Source organism: Schistocerca cancellata, chromosome 3 (assembly GCF_023864275.1).
Source record: "Schistocerca cancellata isolate TAMUIC-IGC-003103 chromosome 3, iqSchCanc2.1, whole genome shotgun sequence".
NCBI classification, from domain to species: Eukaryota; Metazoa; Arthropoda; class Insecta; order Orthoptera; family Acrididae; genus Schistocerca; species Schistocerca cancellata.
The window spans coordinates 4,926,930-4,946,987 of record NC_064628.1 but is presented as its reverse complement, the minus strand read 5'-3'; the positions used below and the strand labels follow the sequence as shown (position 1 = coordinate 4,946,987).

At 38.8% G+C, this 20,058-nt stretch overlaps 1 protein-coding gene across 1 annotated transcript in view; it reads right to left on the bottom strand.

Moving 5' to 3' along the window:
- LOC126176767 (intraflagellar transport protein 172 homolog) overlaps positions 1–20,058 on the bottom strand; it is a 387,842-nt gene that overhangs the window by 227,684 nt on the left and 140,100 nt on the right. The window contains exon 9 of the mRNA XM_049923936.1: positions 6,338–6,505. Within this exon, the coding sequence (XP_049779893.1) occupies positions 6,338–6,505 (168 nt within the window). The remainder of the gene's footprint in view (positions 1–6,337; positions 6,506–20,058) is intronic.

Here is a 20,058-nt window from a genome sequence, read left to right as displayed (position 1 = left end):
TAGCCTCTCCCCGATGTTATTCAATCTGTATATTGAGCTAGCGGCAAAGAAAACAAAAGAAAAATTTTGAGTATGAATTAAAACCTGTGGAGAAGGAATAAAAACTTTGAGGTTTGCCGATGACATGGTAATTCTGTCAGAGACAGCAAAGGATCTGGAAGAGTGGTTGAACGGAATGGACAGTGTCTTGAAAGGAAGATAAGGGATGAACATCAACAAAAGCAAAATGAGGATAATGGAATCTAGTCGAATTAAATCAGGTAAGGCTGATGGAATTAGATTAGGAAATGAGACACTTAAAGTAGTAAATGAGTTTTGCTATTTGGGGAGCAAAATAACTGATGATGATCAAAACAGAGAGTATATAAAATGTAGACTGGCAATGGCAAGGAAAGCGTTTTTGAAGAAGAGAAATTTGTTAACATCGGGTATAGACGTAAGTGTCAGGAAGTCTTTTCTGAAAGTATTTGTATGGATTGCAGCCATGTATGGAAGTGAAACATGGACGATAAATAGTATAGACAAGAAGAGAATAGAAGTATTTGAAATGTGGTGCTACATAAGAATGCTGAAGATTAGATGGGTAATTCACATAACTAATCAGGAGGTACTGAACAGAATTGGGTAGAAGAGGAATTTGTGGCACAACTTGACTAGAAGAGGGGATAGGTTGGTAGGACATGTTCTGAGGCATCAAGGGATCACCAATTTAGTATTGGAGGGCAGTGTAGAGGATAAAAATCGTAGAGGGAGACCAAGAGTTGAATACACTAAGGAGATTCAGAAGGATGTAGGTTGCAGTTGTTACTTGCAGATGAAGAAGCTTGCACAGGATAGAGTAGCATGGAGAGCTGCATCTATCCAGTCCCTGACCTGGACTCCAAAACAACAACAACAACATTGTCTGTATCATTAAGTACTACTTCTTCAAACTCTGTCTGCACTTATTTTACTTTTAAAAGTCAAACTGTTATGCTGATAAGGTTATATGTGTTTGGGTAATTCAATAAACTGCCATTCATGAATAAATCTATTATTTTTTTTAATAATGATGTCAGGGTGACATGTCTGTAGTTTCCTTAATCTTCTGGCTAAGTGTTATTTAGCAGATGTCCAACCCTTGAATGTCTTATATACTGTGTAAATCTACAAGTGCTCAGAGAGTAATTCTTTCATGTCAGTTTAGGGAGGTAAATGTAATAGTCGCGTGACTAGGGCCTCCTGTTGGGTAGACCATTCACTTGGTGCAAGTCTTTCGATTTGACACCACTTCGGCGACTTGCTCATCGATGGGGGTGAAATGATGATGATTAGGACAATACAACACCCAGTCCCTGAGCGGAGAAAATCTCCGACCCAGCTGGAAATTGAACCTTGGCCCTTAGGATTGACATTCTGTCGCGCTGACCACTCAGCTACTGGGGGCAGACTAGTTTAGGGAGGTTATACATTGTCCATGCATTCATTCAGCAAACAGAATATAAATTCTTCTTGGTATTTATTTGTGTGTGTGTGTGGAGTGTGGTGTGTGTCTGTGGAGAGAGAGAGAGAGAGAGAGAGAGAGAGAGAGAGAGAGAGAGAGAGAGAGAGAGAGAGAATGAAGCACGTGCAGGTCTATTGTTGTGGCCTTCAGTCTGCAGACTGGTTTGAGGCAGCTTTCCACACTAATTTATGCTGCACACTCCTCTTCATCTCTGAATAGCTACTGAAACCTACAATCATTTGACCGTGCACTTAATTCCTTTCTGCCTTCAAATATCTCCTGCCAACCGATTCCTTCTTTTCAAGTTGTGCCATAAATTTCTTTTTTTCCCAATTTGGTTCAATACCTTCTCATTAGTTGCTCGATCTACTAATATAATCTTCAGCATTCTTCTGTGACACCATATCTGTAAAACTTATGTTCTCTTCTTATCTGAACTGCTTATCATCCACATTTCCTTTCCACTCAAAGCTACACTCTAGACCAGGCATAATCAACTTTTAGTGACCACGGGTCTGTTTCACATACTTACATAAGCTCGCAGGCTGCCTAATCACATGATGTGACAGCAATGCTCCTGGCATACAAAATACAAAGCTGTAGCATCTGTGACATTAATGTCTATGGGGTAATGTACCGATGTGAATGGCACCCTACTGCAATTGTTCAAATTCGCATATTTTGTGAGTAGTTTGTAATTTTTGTCCCATTGTTTATACTACCAATGTTTGAGGTCTATCAACGTGTAAGATAAATGAAGGCAGTAAGCAGTAACATTTGTTTGTTGTCAGCACTGATCCAAAAGCAAAAATACCCCCCCCCCCATTTTTTATAGCAGCGAGCTGTTTCTCTCACTCTCCGCATGCACATGAGCACATGGGCCAAAACGCTGCACTCAGGCTGTTAAAATGTTTCTCTTTATTCTTCAAATCCAGTGGTGGTGAAACGGCACTGTGCATGTGCGGAGTAAGCAAAACTTTCACTGGTCTGTGTCATGAGCTGCAAACCTGAGGCGAGCCAAACAATGGTGGAAATATCCAAAAACAGATCCCAGGGGAAGTACTACATGAATGGCTCTCTCTCCCTCCAACGAATTTCTTCCAATGGCTGGATTGCCCATCCATGCTTCAGACAAATACCTTCGTAATGATACTTAAATTTATACTAGATATTGACAAATTCTTCTTGTGCTGGCATAAGCTGTCACCAGCATGCTGGTCGGCAAAGATGAAGCTTGAAGATCGATTAGTAGGCGCTGGATCAAGTGCGCCTATCATGAGAGAGGCCAGAGACACACCCACTAGCAACATGCTGCCAATGCCGTCTCGACAGCATGTATTTAGGTCACCACCACTGCCCAGAATGCCTCCCTCAATCATCCAGTTTCGCATCTGTCAGTTTACTCACAGAGCGGGTTCAGTTCATCGCAGGCTGACAGTACATAGCAACCAGATTAGTGAATATAGCGGGACTAGTTTATGTGAACCAGAATTGTACTTTACATCACTCTGCAAGACGACTATTACTGATGAAGTTGTACCACAACACAGAACCTTATTCATCCGTCTGCGCATTTGTGTTGTAGGAGGAGAATACCGGCCACTCATAACAACATGCTTCCTTGCAGTACAAGACTCTACAACTCTTCTTCAGAGATGCTTTCGTTTCTACAGACATCTGCATTTAATACCACCTCTACTTGGCCATTATCAGTCATTCTGCTGCCAAATAGTGAAACTCAAGTACTACTTTTAGTGTCCCATTCCTAATCTAATTCAGTCAGCACTGCCTAATTTAATTTAACTACATTTAATTAACATTGTTTAACTTTTGTTGATACTCATCTTACAATCTACTTCCAGGAAATCATTCATTCCATCAAATTACTTTTCCAAGGTCTTTCCTGCCTTTGGCAGAATTACTATGCGATCAGCAAAACTCACAGTTCTCATTTCTTCTCTCTGAGCTCTAGTTCCCTTTTCAAATTTCTTTTTAGTTTCCTTTACTGTCTGTTCAACACACAGATTGAATAAAGTTGGGAATAGGCAAAAATCCTGGGTCATTCCCTTCTCAATAGCTTCCCTTTCAATTCTTAGGCTCTCACAATTGAAGTCTGTTTCTACACAGGTTTTGCATCATCACCTTTTGCTCCCTCTATTTTATTTACGCTACCTTCAGATTTTCAATGAGTATACTCCAGTCAGCATTGCTAAATGCTTCCTCTACATTTATCAAAGCTGGCCTTTCTTGAACCTATCTTCTGAGATAAATTGTATGGTCAGTATTGTCTCACATGTTCATACATTTCTCCAGAAACCAAACTGATCTTCCCTAAGGTCGGCCTCTACCAGTTTTTCCATTCTGCTCTTAATAATTAGTGTCAGTATTTTGCAAACATGACTTATTTAAGTGACTGATAATATTCACTCCCATCAGTACCTGCCATTTTTTGGAATTGGAATTATTACATTCTTCTTGTAATCAAGGGTATTTCACCTGCCTCACATATCTTGCATGCCATGAGGAATAGTTTTGTCATGACTGGCTCTCCAAAAGATCTCAATAATTTCAAGGGACTGTCATTCACTCCAGGAACTTTTTTTTTGACTCAGGTCTTTCACTGTTCTGTCAAATTCTTCTCGTAATACCATATCTTCCATCTCATCTTCATTTACTTCCTCTTCCCATTCTGTAATATTGCTTTCAAGTTCATTTCCCTTGTACAGCCCTTCTATACATTATTTCCACCTATTAGCTTCCCCATCTTCCTTCTTTACTTAGTACTGGCTTTCCAGCTAAGCTCTTGATATTTATTCACCTGCTTCTCTTTTCTCCAAAGATTTCTTTAACACTAGGATGGTGGAAGGGGTCACAATTAAACTTACCACATTTTTTATTCAATGTCATATGCAATTTTTTACTTCGATGATGAAACCATATGAATTTTCTCTCCTCTTTATGATGACATATATGAGGATTTACATAATATGTATATTTCCTTGGATATTTCATTCTATACAACCAGAACACCCGAAGAAGTCAATTTGGCACCCCTGTAATTTCTCCTCTCAATATACATAAATAATCCAAAAATAAAGCAGCAACAGTCAACAATCATGCAGAGTTATTGCTGCTCACTGTTGTGTCTTGGCACACAAGCATTCCAGTCTGCCACAGTTTATATCATATCATTCAGGTAATACTTTTTGTCCATGGAAGATCTTTTCTAACATGTCTTGTCAGCATAAAATTTCTGATGATGAAATGTTACATTTCTTAGAAAATTCTGACGTTGATTCGGAAATTGACTTCACTGATGAAGATAATTACTTTTTTATCAGAAGAAAGTGAAGATAAAGATGAAAACATTGCGAATGAGGAGGGATTGGTGCAAGAGGATTCAGATGCTGATCTGCATTAATCCTCACCACATTCATCACAGCAGGCCCAGCTGCATGCCTCTACGAAGTCAAACACTAGGGTGGGGGATTGCTAGTCTTCCATCTTCTGGAAGAAGGTCAACTATGAACACTCTAAAGGAGAGAGAAGATACCATTGATGTAGCAATGGTATGATTTGAAGGAATACATAGAATCAAATGCTTGAAAAATACTGAGAAACAATGACTGGAACATGTCACTTGAGAAACTGAAAAAATTGATAGCTATCATATGTGCTCTGGGAGTCATATATACCAAAGGTATGTCTGCAGATGACCTATGGTCACATTCCTACATTTATCAAAGATGTTATGCCAAGGGACAGATTTCACGAACTTCTCAGATTTTTCTGTTTCAATTAAAAGTAATTTTCCTACATGCAGATCTTACTTTCACCTAGTTATACATGCTTCTACAGCCAGGGACAGTTCTTGAATAATTTTGCACACAAGCGTGCTTCTAGAGCCAGGGCTGGTTCGAGAATATTTTCCCACACAAGTAACACATCATTTGGTGCCCCACCTCTATGTTTTAAACACTAATGACATATAATTTGACCCCAACCCCCCTCACCCCATCATTCATACACATTCACCTGTGTCAGTCTTTGCTTCTCTTTATGATACTGCCTGTCTACATATTTTGCACTTACACACCAATGGGACTCTTCACAGCTTGGCACCAAGTAGCCACTTGTGATGTTTGAGTCTTAAACCAGTCCTGTCTACAGCCTTGCCTTTCTCCTCATAGCATTCCTGCTTAGCCACTTTGCCTTTTATGACAATCTAACTTTTTAGGTGTGTGTACAGATTTCAACTGCTTCATTTGTTGCATTTTTATATTTTCTCCTTCTGCCAATTAAATTCAGATTCTCCTGTATTATAAAAGAGTTTCTACTACACCTTGTCTTTTTACATATTTGATCCTCTACTGCCTTCACTATTTCATATCTCAAAGCTAGCCACTTGTCTTCTGTTGTATTCTTTTCCCTAGATTCAATTAACTGTTGCCTAATGCCCTTTCTGAACTCTCAGCAATCTTGTGTTCCTTCAATTTATCCAGGTCCCATCTCTTTAGTTTCCTACCTATTTTTCCAGTTTTTTCAGTTTTAATCTGCAATTCACAAACAATAAATTAAGGTGTGAGTCCAGCATGAAAACAGTGAAGAAGGCATTACATTTTAATATGTTGTCTATTACTTAACAATGGTAAAAAAGGTTTTGTGTAGAAGTGTCCAAATAAAGTAACAGACTGAAATGTAATAGTAAATTGCATAGAACAATATGTGTGAAACAGTTTTTTAATAGAAAAATTATTTATGCATGTGGCACCTCCAATGTGTCATTACTGTGACTCAATATTAACCTTTACTAAAAAGGAAAATAACAATTGTAGTGTAGACAAAAATACTTACTTTAGCACAGACTCAAAGAGCTCTACAGCACCACACAAAGTTCCACAGGCTACTCGAGAACCATCACGTTTCCATGCAAGTGCTGTGACTGTATACATGTTAGCTATCTCCTTAGGCTTAGTCTCTTCCCAGGTCATTTTTCGAGGACTCCAGTTATAGACACGTATCCTGTTAACATTTCCAATAGTGATCTTTATTGCACAAAATAGTTAACACAGTAAATAGCCACTGAAATGTAACTGACTCAATATACTCAGCAAAATGATGATGATGATGATGATGATGATGACAATGCAAGTCTGATGAGACAAATGTTGTTAAAATGACACAATGTGCTTAAAAAATAATATCAGAATGACAAAAAAGTACTTCCTAAAGCTTACTATGTATTGAAACACACATGAGCAGCTGCCCTCCGGTTCTCCTTTACACACATTAACAATAAAAGCTTATCATATGTTGGAGACAATGCACCACGATGTAATTAACGAAATGGGACAGAAATCTGTAGATGGATATACATGTGCAGACAAACAAATAATTACAGTTTCAAAAAAATTGGACAATTTATTTAAGAAAGAGTTTCACATACTGAGCAAGCCAATAATGTGTTGGTCCATCTCTGGCCCTTATGCTAGTAGTTATTTGGCACGGCATTGATTGATACAGTGTTTGAGTGCTCTCCTGAGGAGTATCATGCAAAATTCTGTCCAGTTGGTTTAGATTGTTAAACTCCCACACTGGTTGGATGGCCTTACCCACAATGCTCCAAATATTGTCAATTGTGGAGAGATGGGGCGACCTGGCTCGCCAAGGTAGGGTTGCCATGAAGGGCGACAAAATAGGGTGTAGAATCTCATTGACAGACCACTGTGCTGTAAGAGTTCTGTGGGTGACAACCAAAGGGATCCTGCTATGAATAGAAATGGAAACCCAGACCATCACTCTTGGCTGTCAAGCTGTATGACTGGCAAAAGTCAGGTTGGTATCCCACCACTGTCTGGGGCATCTGGGGACACAGTTTTGCTGATCACTGGGATGCAGTTCGAAGCAGGACTCATCACTGAAGACAATTCTACTTCAGGCAATGAGAATTCAGGCCAAAGACCTGTCTGGAAACGCCCTGGACAAATGACACTCAGGTTGGTATTCCACAACTGTCCGGGGCATCTCCAAACATATCTTTGCTAGTCATCGGGGCTCATTTCAAAGTGGGACTCATCACTGAAGACAATTCTACGTCATCCAATGAGATTCCACACCAAAGATGTGTCTGGAAATGCCCTAGACACCGGTGGTATATAAATCTGTCACCTGCAAGCCTGACAACCCACAGTGATGGTCTGGGTTGTCAGTTCTTTTCATAGCAAGACCCCTTTGGTTGTCATCCACAGGACTCTTACAGCACAGTGGTACATCAACGAGATTCTTTGCCCTATTTTGTTGCCCTTCATGGCAAGCCATCATGGGCTTCCAGGCTTACATTTCAGAAATATAGTGGCCCTCTGCACATGGCAAGAGTTTTTACTGCTTGGCTTCTTGCTTGCCAAACCCTATCTTGGCCCCAAGGTTGCCAGATCTATGTCCAAATGAGAATGTTTGGAGCATTGTGGATAGGGCCGTCCAACCAGCTCAGTAGTTTGTCGATCTAATGCCCCAACAGGGCAGAATTTGGCATGATATTCCAAAGGAGGACATCCAACAACTCTATAATAAATGCCAAGCTGAATAACTGCTTGCATAAGTGCCAGAGATGGACCAATGTGTTACTGACTTGCTCAATATGTGAAGCTCTTTCTCTTGAATAAATTATCCAATTTTTCTTAAATTATGATCATTTGTCTGTCTGCACTAGAACATGACGTCCACCAATTCCTGCCCTGTTCTGATTATTCATTCGTGGTATTTAGTTTTTTTGTCTTAGAACTTACTACATTGGATACATATGGCTGGCTGATTGCTTTACTAAAAGTGGATGCTCCAACCTCTCTGCAAAAATTAAACCTTCAACCTGGAGGGTGGAGTCTGGACACTTCACAAAATTTTAAAACCCGCACCACAGACTCCTCATTGTCAGATAAAACAGAGGGAAGTCCCAACCCAGATTTACTGCTGCCTTTTGTTGCATTATAAAATATACTCAGTTAAAATATGATGTTCTGAAATACACACCCCACAAGTTATATAAAGTCTTGCTGGAGTAGAAATCAATGGATCTGACAATAATGTCATACAGAGGCAAATCCATGAGACGTACTCAGGAAAAACGAGTGAGCTGCCAAAAGAGTTCCCCTATTTAAAACCATCAGTGCTCACTAGAACAGAATTGTGGTGTTTTTGTAGAATACTGCTAAAAGTATATTTGAAAACAGTACCAGTTTGCTATATTTTATAAAAATTGTTATAGCTAAAATAGCTCTGGGCCTCCTAGGAAGCCCAAACTTTATCATGAAACATTAATATTTGCACACCAATATCCAAAATACAGCTCTTTGCACAAATCTCAAAGGACCACATTGATCACAAATGGTTATTACAAATTCACTCCATTGCTGAAGAAGCAATGGTATGTTGTGGAGACGATTGTGACACGGAGGAGGTCTTACATGGCTGTCACAAGATGAGCAGCAGCAGGCTGATATAAAGTGGTAGTTCACTAGCATCCCCACATAGGGTAGGAGTGGAACTGGTTCTGGGTGTCCCTGTGCTCAGCCTGCTTCCTTCATGGGGAACCATAGCAAGGATCTTCAAATCAGCTGATCAACAGACCCATAAATCATACTGACCCAGGATCATACAAAGGCTCTATAAAATTAAAGTAAGCACATTTTTTCTGCTTCCCATATTTTGCAATTTATATGCTTTAAAATCCCCCCCATGAACCACGGACCTTGCCGTTGGTGGGGAGGCTTGCGTGCCTCAATGACACAGATAGCCGTACCGTAGGTGCAACCACAACGGAGGGGTATCTGTTGAGAGGCCAGACAAACGTGTGGTTCCTGAAGAGGGGCAGCAGTCTTTTCAGTAGTTGCAGGGGCAACAGTCTGGATGATTGAGTGATCTGGCCTTGTAACACTAACCAAAACGGCCTTGCTATGCTGGTACTGCGAACGGCTGAAAGCAAGGGGAAACTACGGCCATAATTTTTCTTGAGGGCATGCAGCTTTACTGTATGTTTAAATGATGATGGTGTCCTCTTGGGTAAAATATTCCGGAGGTAAAATAGTCCCCCATTCGGATCTCCGGGTGGGGACTACTCAAGAGGATGTTGTTATCAGGAGAAAGACAACTGGCGTTCTAAGGGTCGGAGTGTGGAATGTCAGATCCCTTAATCGGGCAGGTAGGTTAGAAAATTTAAAATAGGAAATGGATAGGTTAAAGTTAGATATAGTGGGAATTAGTGAAGTTCGGTAGCAGGAGGAACAAGACTTCTGGTCAGGTGAATACAGGATTACAAATACAAAATCAAATAGGGGTAATGCTGGAGTAGGTTTAATAATGAATAAAAAAATAGGAGTGCGGGTAAGCTACTACAAACAGCATAGTGAACGCATTATTCTGGCCAAGATAGACACGAAGCCCACGCCTACTACAGTAGTACAAGTTTATATGCCAACTAGTTCTGCAGATGATGAAGAAATTGCTGAAATGTATGATGAGATAAAAGAAATTATTCAGATAGGGAAGGGAGACAAAAATTTAATAGTCATGGGTGACTGGATTTCGACAGTAGGAAAAGGAAGAGAAGGAAACGTAGTAGGTGAATATGGATTGGGGGGAAGAAATGAAAGAGGAAGCCGCCTGGTAGAATTTTGCACAGAGCATAACTTAATCATAGCTAACACTTGGTTCAAGAATCATGAAAGAAGGTTGTACACATGAAAGAACCCTGGAGATACTAACAGGTTTCAGATAGATTATATAATGGTAATACAGAGATATAGGAACCAGATTTTAAATTGTAAGACATTTCCAGGGGCAGATGTGGACTCTGACCACAATCTATTGGTTATGAACTGTACATTAAAACTGAAGAAACTGCAAAAAGGTGGGAATTTAAGGAGATGGGACCTGGATAAACTGACTAAACCAGAGGTTGTACAGAGTTTCAGGGAGAGCATAAGGGGAACAATTGACAGGAAGGGGGAAAGAAGTACAGTAGAAGAAGAATGGGTAGCTTTGAGGAATGAAATAGTGAAGGCAGCAGAGGATCAAGTAGGTAAAAAGACAAGGGCTAGTAGAAATCCTTGGGTAACAGATGAGATACTGAATTTAATTGATGAAAGGAGAAAATACAAAAATGCAGTAAGTGAAGCAGGCAAAAAGGAATACAAACGTCTCAAAAATGAGATCGACAGGAAGTGCAAAATGGCTAAGCAGGGATGGCTAGAGGACAAATGTAAGGATGTAGAGGCTTATCTCACTAGGGGTAAGATAGATACTGAATACAGGAAAATTAAAGAGACCTTTGGAGAAAAGAGAACCACTTGCATGAATATCAAGAGCTCAGATGGAAACCCAGTTCTAAGCAAAGAAGGGAAAGCAGAAAGGTGGAAGAAGTATATAGAGGGTCACCACAGGGGCGATGTTCTCGAGGACAATATCATGGAAATGGAAGAGGATGTAGATGAAGATGAAACGGGAGATATGATACTGCATGAAGAGTTTGACAGAGCACTGAAAGACCTAAGTCGAAACAAGGCCCCGAGAGAAGACAACATTCCATTACAACTACTGACAGCCTTGGGAGAGCCAGTCCTGACAAAACTCTACCATCTGGTGAGCAAGATGTATGAGACAGGTGAAATTCCCTCAGACTTCAAGAAGAATATAATAATTCCAATCCCAAAGAACGCAGGTGTTGACAGATGTGAAAATTACCGAACTATCAGTTTAATAAGACACAGCTGCAAAATACTAACGCGAATTCTTTACAGACGAATGGAAAAACTGGCAGAAGCCGACCTCGGGGAAGATCAGTTTGGATTCCAGAGAAATGTTGGAACATGTGAGGCAATACTGACCCTACGACTTATCTTAGAAGAAAGATTAAGGAAAGGCAAACCTATGTTTCTAGCATTTGTAGACTTAGAGAAAGCTTTTGACAATGTTGACTGGAACACTCTCTTTCAAATTCTGAAGGTGGCAGGGGTAAAATACAGGGAGCGAAAGGCTATTTACAATTTGTATAGAAACCAGATGGCAGTTATAAAAGTCAAGGGACATGAAAGGGAAGCAGTGGTTGGGAAGGGAGTGAGACAGGGTTGTACCCTCTCCCCAATGCTATTCAATCTGTATATTGAGCAAGCAGTAAAGGAAACAAAAGAAAAGTTCGGAGTAGGTATTAAAATCCATGCAGAAGAAATAAAAACTTTGAGGTTCGCCGAAGACATTGTAATTCTGTCAGAAACGGCAAAGGACTTGGAAGAGCAGTTGAATGGAATGGACAGTGTCTTGAAAGGAGGGTATAAGATGAACATCAACAAAAGCAAAACAAGGTAATGGAATGTAGTCAAATTAAGTCAGGTGATGCTGAGGGAATTAGATTAGGAATTGAGACACTTAAAGTAGTAAAGCAGTTTTGCTATTTGGGGAGCAAAATAACTGATGATTGTCGTAGTAGAGAGGATATAAAATGCAGACTGGCAATGGCAAGGAAAGTGTTTCTGAAGAAGAGAAATTTGTTAACATCAAGTATTGATTTAAGTGTTAGGAAGTCGTTTCTGAAAGTATTTGTATGGAGTGTAGCCATGTATGGAAGTGAAACGTGGGCGATAAATAGTATAGACAAGAAGAGAATAGAAGCTTTCGAAATGTGGTGCTACAGAAGAATGCTGAAGTTTAGATGAGTAGATCACATAACTAATGAGGAGGTATTAAATAGAATTGGGGAGAAGAGGAGTTTGTGGCACAACTTGACTAGAAGAAGGGATCGGTTGGTAGGACATGTTCTGAGGCATCAAGGGATTACCAATTTAGTACTGGAGGGCAGTGTGGAGGGTAAAAATCGTAGAGGGAGACCAAGAGATGAGTACATTAAGCAGATTCAGAAGGATGTAGGCTGCAGTAGGTACTGGGAGATGAAGAAGCTTGCACAGGATAGAGTAGCATGGAGAGCTGCATCAAACCAGTCTCAGCACTGAAGACCACAACACCAACAACAACGTGCTTTAAAATACTGAGCACTCTGAGGATCAGTGCTTTAACCCATTAACATAAAAGCCCAAGTAACCTTGTTTTTATTTTGACAGAAACTTACAATCCCGAGTATACTTGGGCAACTTAAGAACAGACCTTCGAAAAAATAAAACCCCCATATATATGTTTCAGCACTGATAGTTAAGTGTTCAGCCACAAGAGCTCGGCTGTCGTGTTTTGGTAGGGACTGTTGCCAATATCAAAGCAGATGAACATAAAAATTAGAAATAAAGGTAGTTTAATAGATAATCCTAAGGGCCTGGCAAAACTTTATAAACAACTACTTTAGTAATATAGCAACAAAACTGCAAGAAAAGCTTCCTAAAACACAACACACAATGGCAAAGAACTATGTATCCCACACAATGCTACTGCTACCCACCAATGGAGAGGAAATCAGTAGCATTGTACATAAATTCAAGAGTATATCATCTACAGGTTTAGATGAAGTTCCAATGTGTATACTAAAAGACTGCATTAGCAGCATAAAAGAACCCTTAGCAGACATTATAAATGAGTCATTCTCATCAGGTTACTTCCCTAATTATCTAAAGCACGCAAAAATTCTTCCCGTACACAAAAAAGGTGATACAGAAAATATAGAGAATTACAGACCAGTTTTATTGCTGTCTTTTTTTTAAAAAATAATGGAAACTATTATGGTTGGTTGGTTTTGGGGGATTAAAGGGACCAGACTGGAAACTATTACGAAAAACAGACTTATGGACTATTTAAATAAATATCAACTCCTATGCAAAGAACAGTTTGGTTTCAGGACTGGAAAGGGAACAGAAGCAGCTATAGAAAAATTTACAAGAGTAGTTCTAGAAGCCCTAGATAAAGGAGAACAAGTAACAGGCACTTTCCTAGATCTCAGTAAATCATTTGATACAGTTGACCATGAAATACTACTAGGTAAACTTGAAGCACTAGTAATCAGGGGGGTTGCAAATAAATGGTTTAGATCTTACCTTGCGGACAGAGTGCAGAGGGTGGAGATATCTCAAATTTCAAGTAGCTCAAATTATTTAGTGAAACATCTTCCCGATGAAGAATATTTGAACTATGAAGTACCTCAAGGAGTGTGTTAGGCCCAGTACTATTTCTTATTTAAATTAATGACTTCCCACAGTGGGTAATGCAAGGTGAAACATTGTTATTTGCTGATGACAGCAATATAATAATTACAGACAGGACACCAGAAATGTTAAATGTAAAAGCTGAAAATGGACTTATGGCAGTTCAAAACTGGTCAAATAACAACAAAGTAACCCTTAATGTGAAAAAGACTAATAAGATAAACTTCTACATAAAGAAAAAAACCGAATATGACAAACCTTAAAGTTCAAAATGAAACCATAGTGTCTGTAGCCAGCACAAAATTTTTGGGTATGTATGTTGATCAACAATTAAAATGGGATGAACATATTAGAATGCTTGGGAAAAAAATTAGCATAGCATGCTATGCCTTACGAATATTAGTCGCTGTGTGCAATAGTTCATGCCAGAGAATGGCATACTTTGCACACATACATTCTATAATACATTACGGCATAACATTCTGGGGTGCAAATGCCCAAAATGTGAAATATGTTTCAGATTGCAAAATGAGCAACCAGAATAATGAGTAAGAGTCACAAAAGAGCACACTGCAGTGAGCTATTTAAAAAATGGGGTATTCTGACAATCCCAAGTGAATATATCTTGCAAACTACAGTTTTTATTCACTCAAATATTGAGCAATATTTAGCAAACAGCTGCGTACATGATCACCAAACCAGAAACAGCAATTTCTTGTACCTAGATAGAATGAATAAAACTAAAACCCAAACCACTATGTTTTACCAAGGTGTCAAGATATACAATAAATTGCCAAAAGAAATCAAAACATAAAGGAACTCTGTAAATTTAAAGCATTCCTTAAAGAATATTTATTAAAAAATAGTTTTTACTCGATTAGAGAATTCATGCAGCATAAAATTGGCATAAATAAATAAATAGGTTAATCAATTATAAAGTGGACATTCTAGATTGTAACTGACCCATACAAGTATTATAGGAGTCTTGAGATCTATTTCTTTTGATTGAAGCAGGTTCTTCTGCATTATGTAATTTAATGATAAATTGTGTGTGTAATATACATATATATATTATGAATATAATAGAGGGAAACATTCCACGTGGGAAAAATATATCTAAAAAGAAAGATGATGAGACTTACCAAACAAAAGCGCTGGCAGGTCGATAGACACACAAACAAACACAAACATACACACAAAATTCAAGCTTTCGCAACCAACGGTTGCCTCATCAGGAAAGAGGGAAGGAGAGGGAAAGACGAAAGGATTTGGGTTTTAAGGGAGAGGGTAAGGAGTCATTCCAATCCCAGGAGCGGAAAGAATAACCTTAGGGGGAAAAAAGGACAGGTATACACTCGTACACACACACATATCCATCCGCATATACACAGACACAAGCAGACATGTCTCAGGTAAGTCTTTCCGCTCCTGGGATTGGAATGACTCCTTACCCTCTCCCTTAAAACCCAAATCCTTTCGTCTTTCCCTCTCCTTCCCTCTTTCCTGATGAGGCAACCGTTGGTTGCGAAAGCTTGAATTTTGTGTGTATGTTTGTGTTTGTTTGTGTGTCTATCGACCTGCCAGCGCTTTTGTTTGGTAAGTCTCATCATCTTTCTTTTTAGATATATATATATTATGAATTTATTAATAAAATAGAAAGAAACATTCGACATGGGAAAAATATATTAAAAACAAAGATTCTATGACTTACCAAACGGGAAAGTGCTGGTAGATAGGCACAATAAAAAAACACACAAACACACACACAAAATTTCGAGCTTTCGCAATCCACGGTTGCTTCGTCAGGAAAGAGGGAAGGAGAGGGAAAGATGAAAGGATGTGGGTTTTAAGGGAGAGGGTAAGGAGTCATTCCAATCCCGGGAGCGGAAAGACTTGCCTTAGGGGGAAAAAAAGGACAGGTATACACTCGCACACACACACATATCCATCCACACATATACAGACACAAGCAGACATATATATGGTATATATGTGTGGATGGATATGTGTGTGTGTGCGCGAGTGTATACCTGTCCTTTTTTCCACTCCCGGGATTGGAATGACTCCTTACCCTCTCCCTTAAAACCCACATCCTTTCATCTTTCCCTCTCCTTCACTCTTTCCTGACGAAGCAACCGTGGGTTGCGAAAGCCCGAAATTTTGTGTGTGTGTTTGTGTGTTTTTTTATTGTGCCTATCTACCAGCGCTTTCCCGTTTGGGAAGTCATGGAATCTTTGTTATGAATTATTTATATATATAGCTTGTATTTCATTCTCTTATGTAACAAAATAATGTACATATGTATGTATAATGACGACATCCATACAAAGAAATTTGTTGATGGATGAATAAATAAATAAATAAATAATCTTTACTATGTTCAGCTTCAGATACTCGACAACAAAACATGCACTTTCAGCCTCTCTCCTGCATTGATGCTTAGGTAATGCTTTCAAAAAAGGATGGCTATAGTGATGCTGAATTTGGCATTGAATTTAGTTGCTCAGAAAGTGAAAAGAATGTGAAATAAATACATCCACAGTGCTCCAGCCAGCTGCTCCAAGATTTATGTTCACAGGAAATCACTGTAAAATACATGGCCAGACTTCATAGCTACACAGAAACTAAAAAATAACCTCAAGTTTCAGGATATTTTCGTCGAAGTCTATTGTGTGAGTATACTACGGATTTTATTACTGGTAATCTTCAAACTTTTGTAACTCATTATTTTGGGCTTTGAAAGCTATCTTTATATGTCTATGTGTAATGTCATTCATTATAGGATGTTATTTATTAATAAAAGACTATTATTTTTTGGAACATAATTTGAAAAAAAAAAAAATCATTATGTTATGGGGTTAAGATACTCCAGGAATGTAATCCAACCAAGTTTCCCAGCTGAAACTGGAATGCACAGTTTCTCATGAAAAAGTCTTATTTAAACAAGTGAATACCTTGAAAGCTATTTCATAAGCAAATTTTAAAATCATCTACTTTGTCATATCATTACAAAACTTTTTCAATCAACAAAAAGATAAAATAAAGGGAACACTGGTGACACAGTATTATTAAATGAGATTAAACAAAATAACATCAATCAGATGAAATAATTTGGAATAATTAAAACAGTATCCTTTTCACCACCCAATACACTAACATCCTAGGAAAAACCTCAAACCTCTTCATGACATCCCACGGAGTGAGAGCAAATCTCACTATTGATTGTGATCATTCTGGTTGGCAAATCTGAACAAGAAAGACTGCACCACATATATTCTGTTACCTTGTCAAGGTCTTTGGTTGTGTGAACTGGGCAGTCTAACTTCTGTAATACAAGGCAGAAAGCCACACTGACAATCTGCATCACAGTGGAAGGACATAAAATGAGCCCTCACACAGTGTTGAGTGTTAAGTGTACCCTTTTCCCTAAACTACATAAATAACTTTTCATGAGTTCAAAAAACTGTTCAAAATCTGTTTACTAATGACACATGAATAGTAATCAGTAGTGTAAACATAAATGTATTAGGGAGAGACTTGACCTACATCTAGTTTACGACAAAGAGACTCATATTATATAATATTGTATCAGAGAAAAAAATAATCAAGAAAACTAATAAACTATGAAACAGAATTACTGTTCATTACTCACCATCAGGAGGCACAGTACCACCAATAGACACATTTAACAGTAAAAGGGTCACATTACATAGCATTCAGAACAAGTAGCACCTCCATCAAAGTTGAGAGAGGGATATGTTGAGGAAGGTTAGAAATCAAGGGAAGTCACTCAGACCCCTGGCTGAGGGAGAGACCCATCTGTAGTGAAGTTGAGGGTAGACAGTGATGAAGTGGAAGGCATCAGAGATATAGGTCAATAATGGTACAGTGTAAGCACTCTTCCACCTTCAGTCCAGAAGTGATAAGGAAAGAGTGAGGAATAAACTTACAAAGATGTTCAGTTTAACATGTATTGCACTTATAAGTATGGCTCATTGTACTGACAAGGGACACTCCCCATTGCACCCCTCTCAGATTTAGTGGTAAGATGGCCCAGTGGATAACCCATCATATATGAACACAGATCAAGCATGAAAACAGGAAGAAGGCATACTGAATTATGAGAAAAAAGCAAAATAGAAACAGTGAACAGCCTATGAAAAAGAAGTGCAATAAAGAGCAACATGAATCAGCAATGGTGTCATGGGTAAGCAGACATGGTGTTGGATTGCCACGTGGGCAAGCAAATCCCCTCATGCCATTTTTCCCCCCCCACAACATTATGATCTGTCTGTCCCATCATTGAAATGTTTGTTCTGTTTCTGTAGTCTTGATAGCTGTCATACGATACACTGGTTACAGAATATGAGTCGCGTGGTAAGAATACACTACCATTGCAAGTAAATTTGATAAATAGTGAGAGTAAGCGAGATATCACATAGACATCTCACAGAAATAAAAACAATAAATAAATGGGTGCAAACTATATTAAAACAAAGGAAATCAAGAGTACAGACTTCCAAAACAGAAAAAAACTTCAAAAATGTTAAAAACATATGTTGTGACATAGCACAGAGAAACTGTACGATTGTGGAACTGTTGCATTCATTTGTTGCAACTTACGTGATAAACTATTATTCATCATTTTCTTGGGAGAGATCACATTCACATTCACATGAACACATATATCGGGCAACAAGGCATATCTCACTCACTTACCAGTCGAACAACTTAGGTGCTTCAGCTGCTAATAGATTAGTTGTGCAGAATCAACTGACATTATAGGTCCCTACCTTACACCTCACTGTTGCAAATGGATGTTACACCAGGACACAGACACAAATTTGAATAAAGCAAACAGTGGAAAAAAATAATAATATTGGCACAAGGTAGGTTTGAACATGGCTTGCCCGCTTGACGGTCCAGCCGCTTTACCACAACTCTATTTGTCTTCCTGGCTGCACTATATTGCACTTCTTGCTCCTCCATTTGTATTTTGCTTTTTTATTCACAGTCCAGTACACTTTCTTCCTGTTTTCATGTTTTACCTGTGTCCAGTTTTTGACGGGCTGTCCACTGGGTCCTCTTACCACTAAATCTGAGAGGGGTGCAATGGGGAGAGTCCCTTTTGAGTTGAAAACCAAGATGCTGGCTTACTTTGCTTCTGTCCACTAACTGTTGTCCAACAGAATTATCTTCTAGGGCACTGAAACTACATTAAAGAAAGTATTCTGCCAGCAAATGAGCAGTACATGATTTTTGTAAAGGAAATAACCACACAAATTGTACATGACTCTTCAAAGGAGTTAGAATTCTTACACATAGTACAGTACCTGCAATATTACTTATTCCTGATAATAAAAAATATCTGGATTGAACTGTGATTTACAAAACCACAATAAAAGACACAGAAAACATCCTTGTCAGTTTTGCTCCTTCATCTGTGTTTCAGAGTGACAATCTATGTTTTCCTGGAATGATCTTTACCTAGCCTCAATTAGACATAAAGCAAGTAATTGGTCCCACAAATTCAAAGGAAAAATAAAAATGTTTCTTTTGGCAACTCCCACTACAAAATTATTTGTTAGCCTAGATTCTAGGACTGAAGATTACTGTCAGCTAGACAACAAGTAACAATACTTATTGTAACCTTGGCTCTATTCTTATTCCTCATGGATAATTGTTGTTCTATGATAGATATCAATATGGTAATGTAGATCATAAGCTAGCAATAGCAGAGATTTAATATAACAGCACAAGCAACAGCTATCTTGGTAGTAGTAATATTCCTGCCAAATTTTGTTATTTTACATTTAGCTTGAATGAACGTACACAGTTTATAACAGTTCAACAAGTTTATTATTAGTATACAGTTTATAACAGTTTCTTCAATTTTTATTAATATACAGGGTGTCCGAAAAGACTTTCCCTGATTACATAAATTGATAACTCAGGCTAGAAGTGAGATACAAATATGAAACTTGTGTCGAATTGTTTACAACTATCAAAGTTATTTTTTCCGTTTTAGGTTCGCAGTACGTAAGTAGTAGATGAGGTGCAGTGCCCAAGAAGCCATGTTAACCAATCAGGAGAGGGCACTGTGTGTCAATTGGTACCATGGGACACGATCACCAACCACAGTGCAGAGACACTTCCAGACAACATTTGGAAGGAAGCCACCTGATGTCAAGAGCATTAAAGCCTGGTATGAGAAGTTCAAGAACACAGGATCGGTTGCTGACCTTCCAAGGTCTGGTCGACCAAGAACCTCCACAGACAAGGTGGAAGCTGTAAGGCAGTCTTTTCTGTGAAGTCCGAAGAAATCGGTGCACAGGGCCTCACATGAATTACAGATGCCAAAAAGCTCTCTCCATGACATTTTACACAAACTTTTATTGTTTCGTGCATACAAAGTGCAAATCATTCAGGCCTTGTCGCCCAATG